This window comes from Malaya genurostris, chromosome 2 (assembly GCF_030247185.1).
Source record: "Malaya genurostris strain Urasoe2022 chromosome 2, Malgen_1.1, whole genome shotgun sequence".
NCBI classification, from domain to species: domain Eukaryota; kingdom Metazoa; phylum Arthropoda; class Insecta; order Diptera; family Culicidae; genus Malaya; species Malaya genurostris.
The window spans coordinates 77,815,861-77,833,678 of NC_080571.1; the positions used below are offsets into that span (position 1 = coordinate 77,815,861).

The following is a 17,818-nucleotide window of genomic DNA, read 5'->3' on the forward strand; positions in this document are numbered from 1 at the left end:
AAGAATAGAAGAATAGAAGAATAGAAGAATAGAAGAATAGAAGAATAGAAGAATAGAAGAATAGAAGAATAGAAGAATAGAAGAATAGAAGAATAGAAGAATAGAAGAATAGAAGAATAGAAGAATAGAAGAATAGAAGAATAGAAGAATAGAAGAATAGAAGAATAGAAGAATAGAAGAATAGAAGAATAGAAGAATAGAAGAATAGAAGAATAGAAGAATAGAAGAATAGAAGAATAGAAGAATAGAAGAATAGAAGAATAGAAGAATAGAAGAATAGAAGAATAGAAGAATAGAAGAATAGAAGAATAGAAGAATAGAAGAATAGAAGAATAGAAGAATAGAAGAATAGAAGAATAGAAGAATAGAAGAATAGAAGAATAGAAGAATAGAAGAATAGAAGAATAGAAGAATAGAAGAATAGAAGAATAGAAGAATAGAAGAATAGAAGAATAGAAGAATAGAAGAATAGAAGAATAGAAGAATAGAAGAATAGAAGAATAGAAGAATAGAAGAATAGAAGAATAGAAGAATAGAAGAATAGAAGAATAGAAGAATAGAAGAATAGAAGAATAGAAGAATAGAAGAATAGAAGAATAGAAGAATAGAAGAATAGAAGAATAGAAGAATAGAAGAATAGAAGAATAGAAGAATAGAAGAATAGAAGAATAGAAGAATAGAAGAATAGAAGAATAGAAGAATAGAAGAATAGAAGAATAGAAGAATAGAAGAATAGAAGAATAGAAGAATAGAAGAATAGAAGAATAGAAGAATAGAAGAATAGAAGAATAGAAGAATAGAAGAATAGAAGAATAGAAGAATAGAAGAATAGAAGAATAGAAGAATAGAAGAATAGAAGAATAGAAGAATAGAAGAATAGAAGAATAGAAGAATAGAAGAATAGAAGAATAGAAGAATAGAAGAATAGAAGAATAGAAGAATAGAAGAATAGAAGAATAGAAGAATAGAAGAATAGAAGAATAGAAGAATAGAAGAATAGAAGAATAGAAGAATAGAAGAATAGAAGAATAGAAGAATAGAAGAATAGAAGAATAGAAGAATAGAAGAATAGAAGAATAGAAGAATAGAAGAATAGAAGAATAGAAGAATAGAAGAAGGGGGACGGGTATAGTATGATGGGTAAGTCGATGCCTTTCACACAGCCCGCCTGGGTTCGATTCCCAACCCCGCACATAGGGTCAGAAAGTTTTTCTGGCCCGAAGAGGCGAATGACCTTAAGGTTAAAACCTTTACAATCGAAACAAACAAACAAACAAGAATAGAAGAATAGAAGAATAGAAAAATAGAAGAGTAGAATAATTTTCGTTAAATAGCAGTTCGAAGAAAAATGAATAAATAACGACGAATATATTATCTAAACCATGTTATTTAAGAAGCTGTCGAACGGTTCTGAAAATACTTCTGCATGAGAATTTATAGATAAAAATATTGAAACTTGATTTCAAGAAAAAATCAAACGATTTTTTGAGTGATTTCGTTTAAAGTTCAGGTTTTTTAGAGTTCTAAATCGGAATTTGACACTTTCGAAACTAGGAAACAATATTCTCGTACACACTAAAATATTGACGAACGAGTAATTATGAAGCTGTTTGGATCCGAAATAATTGATGAGTTTTTATGCTCTCACCGCCATTTATAGACCCAACAGAAAACCATAGAAATCGATAGCACCGTCAACTTATTGAATTGTCGAATGGGTCGTAGTCCTTCCGTTAACTAGGTGACGATTCAGAATGCAAAGTTGTACGTTATACTGAGCGATTAAAATTTTGTTGGCCTTTATTCCCTGTCATTAAACCAAGTAAAATATTTCAAGAATGTTTTGTCAAACTTTCAAGCTTATCAGAACAAAACTATGGAAGTTATGTGCTGTTATCTTTGCTTATCTCGTACCTCGAAGAGGCAAGAACTAGACGCACAGGCCCAAGAATTCTGCTTCGATTGACTTGAAAATTTTACAAAACATTTTTTAATTTGTTTTATTACAAAAAAAATACAAAGAAAAAATATTAGTTTTCGAAAATAATATTTTTTCTTTGTGTTTAGCCCTACGTAAATAAATTGTTTTCCTCGATTTTATAGACAGTAAGATTTCAGTGCGTTTTTCTCGGAAGTATATCCGTGTCCGTCGTCATTCAAAAACTACTGTTACAATTTTTCTCAAATTTTGCACAAACTTTCTACGTATAGAATACCCAACCCAAACGCTTTGCGTTTCGTTTTTTTTTTTTGTTACTTTTGCATGGTTTCACAGCTCAAAAATGGTGTGGTTTTTCGTGAAAATTCGAAATTGTGACTTTAATCATACACCAAAAATTCAAAAAATTCAAAATATAAAATAAATAAAAACATGGGAGGCTAGAAAAACATCCACTACAACTATGTTCTTTGACTTCTGATTATTCTGCGCCGAGATACAGGTGGACACCGCAAATCATTATCTCTAAGACTTGTCCTCGAAAATACTCCCCCTTATTTCTCAATATTATTCCTCTTAAAAATTATTATTATTCAAAACATTTGAATTTAATGTTTTGAACGACAGCTCTAAAAAAATTCGCAACAATGAAGTTGTTTTTTATCCGTTAGACCCTAAGCCCGGCTTCCCCTAAAGCATCAAAAAAACGATGCAGAAAAAGACGTTAAAAAAAACTTTTCTATACTCATTTAAGATGAATCTAGCATCAGTTTTTAACCAACTAGAGCTACTCTTCTCTATTCGGGCAGTGATTGGGAGATATTCAGTGGGTGGTGGTGAATCGGGAGATAAATTTTTTAACCGAGTGATGGTGATGGGTTCCAGGCCGAGAAACAGCTCACTTTCCACCACGTTGCTAGCGTTGCAAATGACTGAGTTGGGGCCGTGTTTCGTGTTCTCCTGATTTCGCACTCAAAGCAGTGCGTATTAGGTCCAATTGGGTCTCCATCTGGAAGCCCGGGGACTGTGGACAACCAAACAGAACAGATCCACCGCGAAAACCGGAGGACTTCGCGGCGGGGTTGAGTGTAATAAATTAAAATAAAAATATCGGTAGGTTTAGTTTCAGTTTCGCGAGAGGGCTTGGGTTGCTGAGGTATTCTATTCTTTCGTTGCAAAGAATCCTTGACCACTGCGTTTTTTAATGTCTATGAGAGAAATAACGGTAAGTTGAGGCCATCATGACAGCGATGAGCTGATGACGAGATGATGATGTCTATATGCAGAAAAAAAGAGAGAAAAAAAATCGCGAACAGGCTTCAGGAGTTGGATCGTCCGTCGGGAATTTTCGTGTGGAAACTGAACGAGAGCGGAAAAAATTAAATCACAGCAAAGTAACGAGATACGAAAAGAAAAATATTTGCTTGAACGAATTTTAAACTGAACATTTTTAATTAGATTATTTCAGCGTCTCTCGTGCAACTATAAACAGTGCCTGTGTAAATTTTGACGGAGCGAGACAAAAAAAACCTGACGTTATTTTGCCCGATAGCGTCTCGCGTCATTCGAGAGAAATTAATTCAATGCTATCAATCAACTAGATGATGGACTTCTCTGAAGGGAAATTCCCTAGCACGGCATTGCAGTGAGTGCCATCGAGAAAAGGAAGCAAAAAAAAAATCACGAGTAATATTTGTAAAACAGTAATCAACTTTAAAAATAGTTGTAGTATGAAAACAGAGCTCACTCTTTTGGTAGGAATCGAACGAACTGGAACTTTTTTTTTGTTGGGAAACTATACTCGACATACCATAGATAATTGAAATAGTAGAAAACCTAATAATGCAAAATTCCCACAGATATTGATTCCTCCGTAATCCGTCTTCTCTATCTCTCTCTCTCTCTCTTTCTCCTATTTTCTTGCTGCGCTTTGAATCGACCCGGAAAAAAATTACTTTGATCTGCTCGGCTCCTCACCAAACTCGACCGACGGCTGGCTTGGCGGAAAATTGTATCTGCACCTAATCCGGAATGTGCACGACATCAAACGATGCGAAAATGCGACCGAAATAATATCTTTCACGAATAAATGCATAATCTTCGGTTGTGCGTGTGTACCGGGGCGGGGTGGGGCAAAAATCCCTTTGCGAATAACTCATCGTCGAACTCGTCTTCCATCGGCCAGCAATGCGGGCAGCACACCAAAGACATGGACTCGTACAGCGGATGGCCGGCACCGAGAAACCACATGTCCATGAAGCAAGGATACGAGGTATTTTTTTTTTGTATGCCATCTTTTGCTTTTTTCTCCGGTTGTTTTGCTCCGGAGGGAACATTGCGATGACAAAACGAATCGTTAGCACCAAGTTCATTTTCCGAAGCGCAAATCACGTTTCGGTCGTAGTGTGTGCTTTGCGTTTTTCTTGCATCCGCCTGTTTTTTTTTTGTTTTTGTTTTGGTTGTTCCTCACTTTTATGTTGCGAAAAGAAAAGCTTTCCCGATGTTGCTCTTGTTCTCTGGTCCGAGAAGTCCCAATAATATTCGTCACGATTATGAGCCGTAGTGTTCTCTGTAGTTTTTTAGTTTGGACAATTCAGCAGGTAAGTTGGGGTTGCTCACTGTCCTGTTATCATATGTTCGAACTGTCAACTTGTGCAGTAAAAATATACTGGGAACTATGTCAAAACATAAGATACGCATTCCCGATACAGTATCGGAACCTAGCTTTAACAGTATAAAAGAACAGATAACAAACAGGAGATTGTAGAACCGAATTATTTAGTTCTTGTGTTGCCCCTTACAGGACAAACTTATAATCTATATTTGTTTTCTAATTCAAATAAGTAAATGGTAACATTGAGCTGTAACAAAGCCTCTAAATATCCGAAACTATCTTGAAAATGCATCGTTTTTGTTTGATATGAGTTGAAGTTCGAGTCTCTTCAGAAACCGAACTCATCCAACGTTATATTTTCGACTGGATTGATTCGATGTACACAAATTTATCAATTTTTAGTTGATTTGACGTTGAGTCGCCATAATTAAGTCCGGTTTTTACAATGACAATGAAAAACAGATTGAAAAATGAAATTAAAAGTTAAATTAGTTTATTTCTCGAATCAAAATACTGAAAAATAACCTATTGATATCTCCACTGAAAAAATTTATCTTAAGTCAAATTGAAAAAAAATCCTTTATTATTCCACCTAGTGGTGTAATGATGCCTTTCTCATATTACTTATGTTTTCAAAAGCATCACTAGAAGATTCTGTCAATTTTCTTTTTTTGAAAATTGAACAAATTTTAAAACTTTCTTTGCTATAAACTACCATCACCTTCTCAATTTGAAAATAGTCAAGTTAATATAGATTTAAATTTGGCAACCCTGCACGCTTTACAAAATTGAACAAAGCACGCTAGGCGGTGCCTTTTCTTCTTCTTCCGTATCAGCACGTACCGGTGCGTACCGATGTTGTATAATTTTGTATGACAGCTTGAAAGTTTGGATACTCATTGCCCTATAATTTCGGAATCGGAAGTCGCATCTGGATGAAATTGCACAGTATTTTTTAAGACACTAAGAGCTTTAATTTCAATAAGGTTTTGTGAAAATCGGTTTAACCGTTGCACAGTGGTCCCAATTATGTCAAACCACGCGCTTTCTAATTTGTGCTTCAGGGATTGATATTGGAGCTTTCATGTCTTCAGAAGAGTTTCTGTTTGAAATAGTCTGCTTCTTTTAATATAATCAAAGTTGTCATTAATCCACCTACAAGTGAGTTAAAAACATTATTTTGCATAATACATTCTTTTTTTGAATTGTAGATCATATTTAAACAAGAAAACATGTCAAAGACATGAACACTTTAAAATGCATTGATGTCGAGATATGATGCATTGTTTATTAGATCAAATTTTTCCATCCTAGCTTTTTTCAATGAATTTTTAGAACTTTCGGATGTTCCACGATTATATTTTAATTATCAAAATACATATTTTGTCGTGAATACGACTTACTTTACTATGGGGCGCCTTTTCAAAATTTACCCTCTGAGAGAGTGATAAGTTTTTGATCGTGAATATCTCCTGTTGTATCTAATGAATCAACATAAGTCTTGCTACATACCATCGGAAATATGATCACAATTTTATGATAAAATTTTCAGTTGTGTGACATAATCTCAAATAGTTCAAAATTAAACTTTTCTGAAATGTTTGGTATAAACGAGTATCAAAGAGGATAATTCATAAGGCGCGTTTGCCTTTCTCGTATTTTGAAAGCTCATAGCTCAGTGATCTGCGGAAGGATTTATATAATCTAACTACCAATAGAATCGAAAATTTTCAACAGTGAAGTTTTTCAATAGTACATAATTCAAAGCACTTTTGAGAGCTAAAGATTATCATAAAGAACTAGTTGAATTTTGTCGATTTCCTACCATTTTTTGAGCAACTGTTGCCCTTGTTTCGGCAACACACGAGAAGTTAAAATAATTTGAACCGTCACTAACACATTCAATTACGAACGGCAATGCGAAAGTGGAAGTGATGATGTTGAACACATCTTCATGCTAGTATACAAATATGCCGTGCGAAACAGAGTTGCCACGTATACAGATCAATATGTATTTTTGTCGTGAATTCTTTAGTATGCGGCCGAAACCAAAAATAAACAAATTGTTAGAACAAAGGTTTCCACTTGATTTGCGCATTCTACTTTCCAGGCGTATCAGAACTGGCTAAACTTAAAGCAATCTTAAATATTTCTTTTTTGGGGTTTTTGTTCAACTCCTCGTCGTTACGGATGGCCAGCTGCAGATGGCGAGGGATGATTTTCGTTTTCTTGTTGTCACGGGAAGCGTTACCGGCCAATTCCAACATTTCGGAAGCCAAGTACTCCACCACTGCCGCCAGATAGGCTGGTGCACTGGCACCGACACGCTCGGCGAGGTTTCCCTTCCGGAACAGACGATGGATTCTGCCAACTGGGAACTGCAGACCAGCACGGTTTGAGCGGGACTTTGCCTTGCCCTTAACTGTTCCTCCACAAGATGCTGTTAACAGCTAGACAGCCAATTCAGTATTACTGGCTGCTGTTCTACTAACTCTCTCTTTTATATCGTCTCACTGTTTCCCGTTCTGCGAACAGGATAGGTATTAACAAAGGGACTGTCCGTACACCGCTGCCAGTTGCAGGTATAAAATAAAATGTGATGTGAGAAATAGCGTCATTTAAGTTAAAGCAGCTACTCTGAACGTACGAGACATCGTCAGCACGATGGCACCGAAAACCGGTAGAAAGGCAGATTTGTACCGTCACTAACACATTCAATTACGAACGGCAATGCGAAAGCGAAAGTGCTGCTGTTGAACACATCTTTATACTAGTATGGGGTCTTGTGAAAATATGCCATGCGAAACAGGGTTGCCATATATACAGGATAATCTGTATTTTATTTATACATACATATATGTACAGATTAATCTGTTTTATTATCATCATTATTATTACTATCATTATTATTATTAAAATGACTCTTGCATACCGAAGATCGTCGATACATTTCAGACCATTGCAATTGTCTCGTATTGAAATTTCGAGAAGAATATCTTCGAACTTCATTGCTTCAATAAAAATAAACTACAAATTTGTCGTACCTAGCCTCCTATATTGGCAAATCAAAAAGGAATTGTTTCAAGTTTGGAATATATAGTTGTAGAATAGTAGCTAATCAATCAATCAACTAACTGATATTCGGAAAAGTGATGGGAGCGTGCCAGTTTTTTCGTATTCACGACATCCAGTTATGTCTCTGACATCATCCACCCGCCTTTTTTGGAAAAGGTTTCCTATTTTTAAGTTTACAAAATGAAATGTTTTTAAGCAATTTAATTACAAAATATTACATATTCAAGTATCAATATCCTTTTTGCCTTTCTCTATAGAATTTGAGCTGAATCGGACATGCGTACATGGGGTTAAAGGTGGCCCGCCGGTTAAGGTTTGAAAATTTTCGATCTTGAAAAAGCACTAAGGGGTGAGTACATGAAATTTTCGAAATCGAACCTTTTTTTTTGATGCCAAAAATCTTAAAGTTACATGAAACGTCAAGATTTAGTGATGTCTACAAAAAAAATTTTTTTTTTTTTTTGAAAATATCGATTTTCTTGGAATTTTGATATTTTTACTCGCCCAGAAAGTCGATATTCCCAGTTCCAGAAAGTCGATATTTCCAAAAAAAATTTCTTCGAGATGACACTACATCTCGACGTTTCATGCAATTCTAAGACTTTTGGCATCAAATTTTTTTTTCGATTTCGAAAATTTCATGTACTCCCCCCTATGGTGATTTTTCAAGATATATGAAAATTCCACAAAGTGGACTGAGAAGGCTTATTTTAGGTTAGCATCACTGTTCTCATACAAATAGGCAACGGAAATGTCAAGCACTAGTTTGGAAAAATGATGCTGACTGTGTGACATAAACACTGAAGCATTCTTTTGTGAACTACTCGAATCAATCTGAATCAAAATTAGTATCCAAAATTATTTATTAAAAGTATGAAATATATTTTCATGAGACTGTTATGAAAGAAGAGAAAGGCATTATCACACCACAAGGTGGATTAAGAAGGGTTTTTTTAATAACTATTTATTGGAATATGAGTTAAAATTAAATTATTAAGATTTAAATTGGATGTTCAGCCACAAGTAGTGACTTTTCAGCCCTATTATAACAGTTCGGCTGAAAAGTCCGTATCGTTTAATAGAAACACACATTTTTTTGCCAAAATTCGTTTTTATTAATAGACATAATTGCCATCAGAGGCGATACAGCGATTATAGCGAACTTCCAACTTTTCGATACCATTTTTGTAGTACGATTTGTCCTTTGCCTCAAAATAGGCCTCAGTTTCAGCGATTACCTCTTCATTGCTTCTAAATTTTTTACCAGCGAGCATTCTCTTGAGGTCTGAGAACAGGAAAAAGTCACTGGGGGCCAAATCTGGAGAATACGGTGGATGAGGGAGCAATTCGAAGCCCAATTCGTTCAATTTCAGCATGGTTTTCATCGACTTGTGACACGGTGCATTGTCTTGATGAAACAAAACTTTTTTCTTCTTCAAATGAGGCCGTTTTTTTTTAAATTTCGTCCTTCAAACGCTCTAATAACGCTATTTAATAGTTTTTGTTGATGGTTTTTCCCTTTTCAAGGTAGTCGATGAAAATTATACCATGCTAATCCCAAAAAACAGACGCCATAACCTTACCGGCCGATTGTTGAGTCTTTCCTCGCTTTGGGTTCGGTTCATCGCGTGCAGTCCACTCAGCTGACTGTCGATTGGACTCCGGAGTGAAGTGATGGAGCCATGTTTCGTCCATTGTTATATATCGACGAAAAAAATCAGTTTTATTTCGATACAACAGCTCAGAATCACCAATTCGTTGTTGTTTTTGATCGATTGTGAGCTCACGCGGCACCCATTTTGCACAAAGCTTTCTCATATCCAAATATTCGTGAATAATATGTCCAACACGTTCCTTTGATATCTTTAGGGTGTCAGCTATCTCGATCAACTTCACTTTACGGGCATTGAAAATCATTTTGTGGATTGTTGGTAGCTTCAAGTGTCCTGCCTACAAGAAGGCGACTGCGGGCCAACAGTAATGGAGATAACCCAGATAAATCTGAATCATTGTGATACCGCACAGCAACTGTTTTGGCAGTCAATGACAGAAACGAAGTGCGATGTTGCGATAATCTCAGAGCCGTATCAAGTTCCCCCTGATAACGGCAACTGGGTGTCAGATAGAACCGGAATGGCCGCGATGCACGTCATGGGAAGATTCTCTATACAGGAAGTGGTTGAGAGCGCAAGTGAACGCTTCGTGATTGCTAAGATTAACGGTGTCTTTGTATGCAGTTGCTATACCCCTCCGAGGTAGACAGTGGAGCAGTTTAGCCAGGTGCTGGAACAGTTGACCAATAAGCTAATCGGACGAAAACCAGTAGTCATAGGAGGAGACTTTAATGCCTGGGCGGTGGAGTGGGGCAGCAGAGTAACCAATGCAAGAGGCTACTTCCTGCAGGAAGTTTTAGCAAAGTTAGCAAAGTGAGCGAGGAATACACTCATAGCGATTACCAAGCGATACACTATCGCATCGGCCAACGAATCCCAGTGGCGACACGGAGAAGGATTACCGATGGGCGAAAGTGGAAGACGAAAACCTTTAACAAGGACCTCTTTATTGAGGCACTTCGACCGGACGGCGGCGTCGATAACATCGATGCGACCGAACTGAAAAGAAGAATGGCGACACCACAATGCTGCGAAAATTCGGAACCAACGAATAGCCGCCGCCCAGCTTACTGGTGGAACGAGACGCTCAGTACGTTACGAGCTGCTTGCCTCAGAGCCAGGAAGCGGGCCCAGAGAGCAAGGACAGAAACAGAAATAGAGGAACGCAAGTCGGAGATTACACAGATAAAAATATTTTGTGATTTTACATTTATTTTCATGCACATATTTGGAGCAGACAATTAAATGGAAATTTACATTACAAAACGAAGTGGTTTGTAAATATACAGTCATGTTCAATGAAAAACTAAATGAATTCTAATTTAATTTTACATCAATCATGGTTTTAAATCAGATTTTCGTTTCAACTGATGTCTATTTCATAGTACTATCGGTTTACATGTCGTGTAAGTTTCATCTTTTCTTTCTGTGTAAGCGTAGCAAATCAAATTGCTACAAGAGACTGTGTCGAGAAGCAGACGCCAATCCCTGGGGGACGCGTATCGAGTTGTGGTGGCGAAAATTAAGAATCCGTCCACCGTAGCTGAAATGTGCCCGAACAAGTTGAAAGAGATCGTGGAGGGTCTCTTCCCGAAGCACGACCCGACTACTTGGCCACCAACACCGTATGGCGAAGAAAAAGCCGACTCTGCTGATCGGCAAATTTCTAACAAAGAGCTTACACAAGCCGCAAAGCGACTGAAAGCCAAGAAAGCTCCAGGCCCGGATGGGATACCAAACGTGGCGTTAAAAACCGCGGTTCTGGCGTATCCAGACATGTTCCGAACTGTGTTACAGAAGTGCTTGAACGAAGGCAACTTCCCAGACATGTGGAAGATCCAGAAGCTGGTGTTGCTGCCGAAGCCAGGTAAACCACCGGGTAATCCTGCCTCATATAGGCCTGCTGGACACACTTGGGAAACTCCTGGAAAGAATCATTCTCAACAGGTTGATGAAATGCACGGAAGGCGAACGAGGATTGTCGAACATGCAGTTCGGTTTTCGTCAAGGAGTGTCGACGATTGATGCAATCCGGACAGTGCTTGAGAGCGCTGAGAAGGCGTCCAAACAGAAGCGAAGAGGTGACCGATACTGCGCCGTGGTCACAGTGGACGTGAAGAACGCGCCAGCTGGGAGGCCATCGCCACAGCTCTACACCGAATGCGGGTTCCAGATTATGTTTGCCGGATCCTAAAGAGCTATTTCCACAATAGAATCCTGGTGTACGATACGAACGAAGGACAGAGGTTGGTGCGAGTGACGGCGGGCGTCCCTCAGGGATCCATTCTCGGTTCGACTCTCTGGAACGCTATGTACAATGGGGTCTTGCCACAGCAGCTTCTCAGGAAAGTGAAAATCGTGGGCTTCGCGGACGACGTATCGTTAACGGTGATGGGCGAGTCTCTCGAAGAAGTAGAGGCCTCGGTGACAGAGACGATAAGCACGATTGAGGGCTGGATGAACGGAGTCAGTTGGTGAGCAACTGCAACTCGATCCAGTGTATCGAGATAGATGTAGGGGAACATGCGATTTCAACTAAGCGAGCTCTGAAACTTTTCGGAGTGATGATCGACAACCGGTTTAACTTTAACTGCCATGTCGACTATGCCTGCGAGAAGTCCGCGAAGGCGATAAATGCAATAACAAGGATCATGCCAAATGTCGGTGGCCCGAAAAGCAGCACAAGACGTCTGTTAGCTAGTGTATCTTCGTCAATACTACGGTATGGTGCTCCTGCCTGGGGAACAGCATTGAAAACGAAGAGGAACCGTGAAAATCTGAACAGAGCATTCCGGCTTATGGTCATACGAGTCACGAGCGCCTACAGTACAATATCGTCGGAAGCAGCAAGCGTTATCGCCGGAATGATCCCAATCTGCATCACCCTGGCAGAGGATATCAAGTGTTATCAGCGTAGAACCACCAGAAACGTGCGAAAGATGGTTCGAATCGATTCGATGGCGAAGTGGCAGCAGGAGTGGTACAGTACGGAGAAAGGTAGATGGACTCACCGGCTCATTCCACATTTGTTGCGTGGATGAATAGACAACACGGAGAGGTACTTCTACCTAACGCAGTTTCTATCTGGCCATGGTTGTTTCCGGAAGTATCTGCATCGCCGTGGTCACGCCGCGTCTCCATTTTGTCCGGAGTGTGAGTATGTTGAAGAAACACCTGAACATGTGATTTTCGATTGTCCCCGGTTTGCGGAAGTACGTAGGGGAATGCCTGCCCTAAGGGTGGATAATATATCTGAGGAAATGTGTCGTGAAGAAGGCACGTGGAATGCAGTAAACAAAGTGGTAACACAGATACTCTCGGAGTTGCAGCGAATATGGAGAAGGGATCAGCGAGTAAGCGTCGGATCGAGAGAACTTCCTTCGTCGGGGAACTCTTCGTCGGTGTAGTCTTGATCCGTCGTCGGGAACAAGATGAGTAGACCACGTCATAGCATCGTAAGGATCGTCGTGGAACCGGACGCCATCTTCCAACCGGCACCACTGGACCGACCTTGGCATCCTTTCGGTCTGGTGGTATACGGGTATCGAAAACGTCGGTTTCGAGAGAACTTCCAGCGTCGGGGAACTCTCTGTCGCGGTAGGCTAGATCCTTCGGCGGGGACTAGTCGAGTAGCCACCACAACACCGATTTGTGTCGTCGGGGCGCCAGCGAACCAGAAGATATGCTCCAACTGGAATCGCCGGACCGACCTCGGCACTCTCTCGTGTGTCCCGTGTGGTGCAAAAGGGGAACTCTCCGTCGGTGTAGGCTAGATCCATCGTCGGGGATCAGTCGAGTAGTGTGGTGCGACGTAGCGGCATTGGGTCGTCGAGGCGCCAAAGGTGGATCGAGATGGATAAAGAGAGACACGCAGGAGCTCATTTTCTCCTAAACGAAGAAGTGCATGAGCACAGCCTCCCCCGGAGTATTGAGCTTAGCTTAGTTCCGGGGGGATCGAGGCAAGATGTCCAAGGTGTTTTAGTGGGTAAGGTTCAGCCAGTCCCACTCGCTGGTTCACAATAGCGGTAGCTTGACAACAACCGAGCGCGTGAGCTGGGAAAGTACATAAGTTATTTCACCTTGTAGAAAAAAAAACACACACACAAACACAAACACACTCACACACTCGCATCCCAATCGAAAAAAAAATCGCAGAAATGTAGTCATATTATTGTAAACAAAATTTCATATTACAAACATTTTCCTTCTTTTCAGTATTCGAACCGCATTAATGTCATCGAAAATATCCCAACAATAGTTTCATTTTGTTCGTGATTGCAATGTGTATGGGTTTGTTATTTTTGTTAAGATCTCGTTCAAGGAGTCGAACGGGTACGAAATGCCACAATTCAGTCGAATCGACTTCAAAAATAATCGTTTCGAGAAACTCGATTCGAGATGCATAATGTCAGCCCTGGTTTATAGTCGTTCGCCGGGTGATCGACTCTTTCGCATTCACCGACCTCATAAGGGCCAACTGAGTCAAACGAACATAAACCAGTTGTAATATTCGGCTCCCTGCGAGCTTTCGCCCCGATCTCCCCTAAGGTCAAACACTCGAAATTCTAAATATATGAAATCGATTTATTTTTTGTTAGTGTATCAATAAGTGAAATAAAATTCACCACTAATCACTATCGTGTTCATTTTTAGTATTTCGATTCTTGTGTGATCGGATTTAACCGTAAACGGGTTTGAGAAACTATTTCGTTACTCAATATTGGGTAAATAGATTAAGAATGTGAACCTAGAAAGTAAATCTTTTCGCTTCTATGTATAGGTTTTGTATCGCAGAAAGACACTAAATGAGTTCTTTTGAAGTTAATTTTAAATGAATTTATAATGTTATTAGTTTTTTAGTAAGTTTCTATTTATATTCGCTTATCCACTTTTATTTGGCTTGTGTGTTGCGTGAGATTTCAATTGCCTTATAAACACTTAACAGTGTACTGTTGTTTTTTGCTATTTTCGTTAATATTTCACGATCACGTTTTTTCTCTCTCTCTCTCGTTCAATAGGCAAAAATGAATGCTGTTGATCATCACCATCATAACAATCTACAAAAAGGTAAGCCAATGCTTCAATCCTTAACAAACACACCAGCTTCTGGCATTCGGCCGCGACGCGCGCTTTCCGCGCCTGTGTCATAATTGAAATTTCAAATTTTAATGCTCCAATTTGTCACCTTTGCCCGGCGACGGACAAAAACGCACGGATCGGAAACCAGGACACATGATTGACGATGGCCGGCTGTTGGATCATCACGGAATGCAATCGGCGGCCCAGATGAGCCAACTGTACGGAGCCCGCGGTGCATCGAGCAACAGTTCTCCCGGTGGACCGCACGTGCATCCGAATTCGGCCGCCCTGCTGGTGGTGCCACAACCCATCAATGCCACCAAGATCGGAGCAGCGTTACCCAACGGAACTGGCCGGAAGTATCAGTGCAAAATGTGTCCCCAGGTAAGTCGACAACCCGTCGAAAGCTTCTTTTTTTCGTTCCAAGGCTTTGGCCATTTGGAAGAGTCAGATTCATTATAGAATTATAAGGTTTTCTTTTTGTTCGGCAGAAATGCGATCCCATCCAAATGCATAATTGATGGGAATCTTCTCACAAATGTCTTACGCTAATTAATGGAGCCGTAATTTATAAAACAACAGGTCGATTTTAACCTTTTTTTTTGTTGGCAGAAAAAATGATTTCCGTTCCATGAACTTTCAAGACATTTTTTTCGTTCAGCTTGTATCGCATCGAATGTGAACAAGTATCCTGTGTTGATTCAGTAAAAACCATTCAAGCGAAGAGGTTGTGTTTCGATTGTACTGGCTCGTGAGTTAACGGCTGCTACCGAGACAATTCTAAGCTTCAGGTAGTTAAACTGCCCATAGCAAACGCAATATTCGGGGCGTTCCCCGACTGGAAAGCTAGCAACGAAGGCCATCCCGTTCATACGCACAGAGGTGTAGAGACACAGAGGTGCGAGAGCATAGAAGTGACGAGTCACAGAGGTGCCATCGCATAAAGGTGCGAAGACGAAGGGGTGCAAAGGCACAGAGGTGCTAAAGCAACCCAGTGCTGATCTACCAGGTACCAGAATTTGTACGCTGCGTAGGATCAAAAGAGACGGCATATATCGCGAGGTGCTACACTGCAAGCATCGCATTTGATCGCCACCAAGAGCAAAAGCACTGTACCTGGGGTCAGGTACAGCAAGTGCAGTGGTGTTCACAACGACGGCAGAGCAACTGAGATAGCGGTAAACGACAGAAGACTGCCAATTGGAAACAGCAAAAGACTGCCAATTGGAAATCGTTGGAAGAGCTTCACGTCGTTCTTCACGATAAAGGAACAGAGACATCAGCTACAAGGTAGATTTAATTTAATTTATTTTTTATTTCTTATATCTGAAATTTTACTAAACATAAGTTTTTATTTTGGTATTATTAATTTACAAAAAAAATTTAATGTAATGGATGATCTCATGGAAGATCATCCGAATCCGATTCCGGATACTAGTAAAAGTTTAAATACTCCGAGGGCTAAACATTATCCACAGGGTACCACTGGGCCATGGATAGTCTATCTTCGAAAAAAAGAAAAGATTTTAAACTTGATGCAAATTACAAAGGATTTGACATCACATTTCTCTGAAGTTAAAGAAATCTGTAAGGTTAATAGAGATAAAATTCGAGTTGTAGTTAACGACTTGAAACAGGCAAACGATATTGTAACCTGTAAATTATTTGCTATTGAATATCGAGTTTACATTCCATCGAAGGAGGTAGAAATTGACGGTGTTGTGACTGAAGCAAGTCTGACAGCAGATGATTTACTTAAAAATGGAGTTGGCCGTTTTAAAAACTCCATGCTTGAGGGAGTTAAGATACTCGAGTGCAAACAATTGTACTCAGCATCTATTGTCGATGGAAAAAAGTCTTATCGTCCCTTAGATTCGTTTCGCGTAACATTTGCCGGATCTGCATTGCCTAGCCATGTCTATATCGATAAAATTCGTCTTCCTGTTCGGCTTTTCGTACCGCATGTTATGAATTGCACGAACTGTAAAAAATTCGGACATACAGCTACTTACTGTAGTAATAAGTCCAAATGTATCAAATGTCAAGGGCCTCATAAGGATAATCTTTGCGATAAAGATGTTGAAAAATGTGTTTATTGTGGGGAAAGCCCTCATGATGATCTTTCAGTGTGCGCTGCATTTAAGCTGCGTAAAGACAAAATGAAGCTTTCTTTAAAAGCACGGTCTAAGCGCACATATGCAGAAATGCTCAAAACGGTCATACATGTCTCCCCTTTGGAAACCGAAAACGGTTTTTCAAATCTTGCGGAGCCAGAGGAATCTGACTCTGACGGAAATAGTGAAGATACCTCGTTTGTCACTCCTCAAGGGTCTGTTAAGAGGAGATTAACAAACCACAAAATACCAAAAAAGACACCTAAAATTATACCTTCAAAAAAAGATCCCCGTGTTAAAGCTAAAAAGCCAAATTTAAAACCAAAAACTGTGCCTCCTGGTTTGTCAAATTCACAAACCAATCCAGGAACTAGCTCAAGAAAAGACAATAATCCAGTGGGCTCCATTTCACATTCACCAACAGGATTACTGAAATTTTCGGAAATTGTAGAATGGATTTTCGCTGCATTCAATATTTCTGAACCTCTAAAGACCATCATAACAGCATTCCTTCCAATAGCTAGAACTTTTTTGAAACAGTTATCAGCTCAATGGCCAGCTCTTTCAGGTTTTGTATCATTTGATGGATAATTTATCATCCGCCGCAAATGATTCAATCACTGTCCTGCAGTGGAATTGTCGAAGCATCATGCCAAAACTTGATTCATTTAAAGTTTTGTTGCATAGTCAAAAATGTGATGTATTTGCTTTGTGCGAAACATGGCTTACATCAAACATAGCCTTAAATTTTAATGACTTTAACATTATACGTCTCGACAGAGACTCCCCGTATGGTGGAGTGCTTTTAGGAATTAAGAAATGTTATTCCTTTTATAGATTAAACATTCCTTCGACTTCTAGTATAGAAGTTGTTGCTTGTCAAATAAACATTAAAGGAAAGGACATTTGCATTGCTTCGGTATATATTCCTCCAAGAGCTCAAGTTGGACAACGACAGCTTAATGAAATTGTCGAAGCCCTTCCTGCTCCACGTTTGATTTTAGGAGATTTCAATTCGCACGGAATGATGTGGGGTTCCGTTTACAATGATAGCAGATCATCTCTAATATATAATATTTGCGACAATTTTAGCATGACGGTACTAAATATGGGTAGCATGACACGGATCCCAAGACCTCCTGCACGTCCAAGTGCATTAGATTTATCTCTTTGTTCGACTTCAATTCGACTAGATTGCACCTGGAAAGTATTTCCTGATTTACATGGTAGCGATCATTTACCAATCATCATCTCAATTAGCAGTAACAAAGGCATTGCTAATTCAGTTAATATTCCATATGATTTGACAAAAAATATTGACTGGATTAAATACCAAAGTAATATTTCAAGTGTCTTAACTTCAATGGAAGAGCTTCCCCCACTT

The 17,818-nt window shown here is 39.4% G+C and overlaps 1 protein-coding gene across 3 annotated transcripts in view; it reads left to right on the plus strand.

Annotated features, from left to right (window-relative positions):
- Positions 1 to 17,818, plus strand: part of LOC131432590 (zinc finger protein rotund-like) — a 310,007-nt gene that overhangs the window by 201,462 nt on the left and 90,727 nt on the right. For 2 of the 3 annotated variants that reach the window (XM_058598946.1, XM_058598944.1), the window contains exons 3-5: positions 4,125 to 4,211; positions 14,260 to 14,308; positions 14,469 to 14,704. In XM_058598946.1, the coding sequence (XP_058454929.1) occupies positions 4,125 to 4,211; positions 14,260 to 14,308; positions 14,469 to 14,704 (372 nt within the window). The remainder of the gene's footprint in view (positions 1 to 4,124; positions 4,212 to 14,259; positions 14,309 to 14,468; positions 14,705 to 17,818) is intronic. The other variant, XM_058598945.1, reaches the window with a different exon arrangement.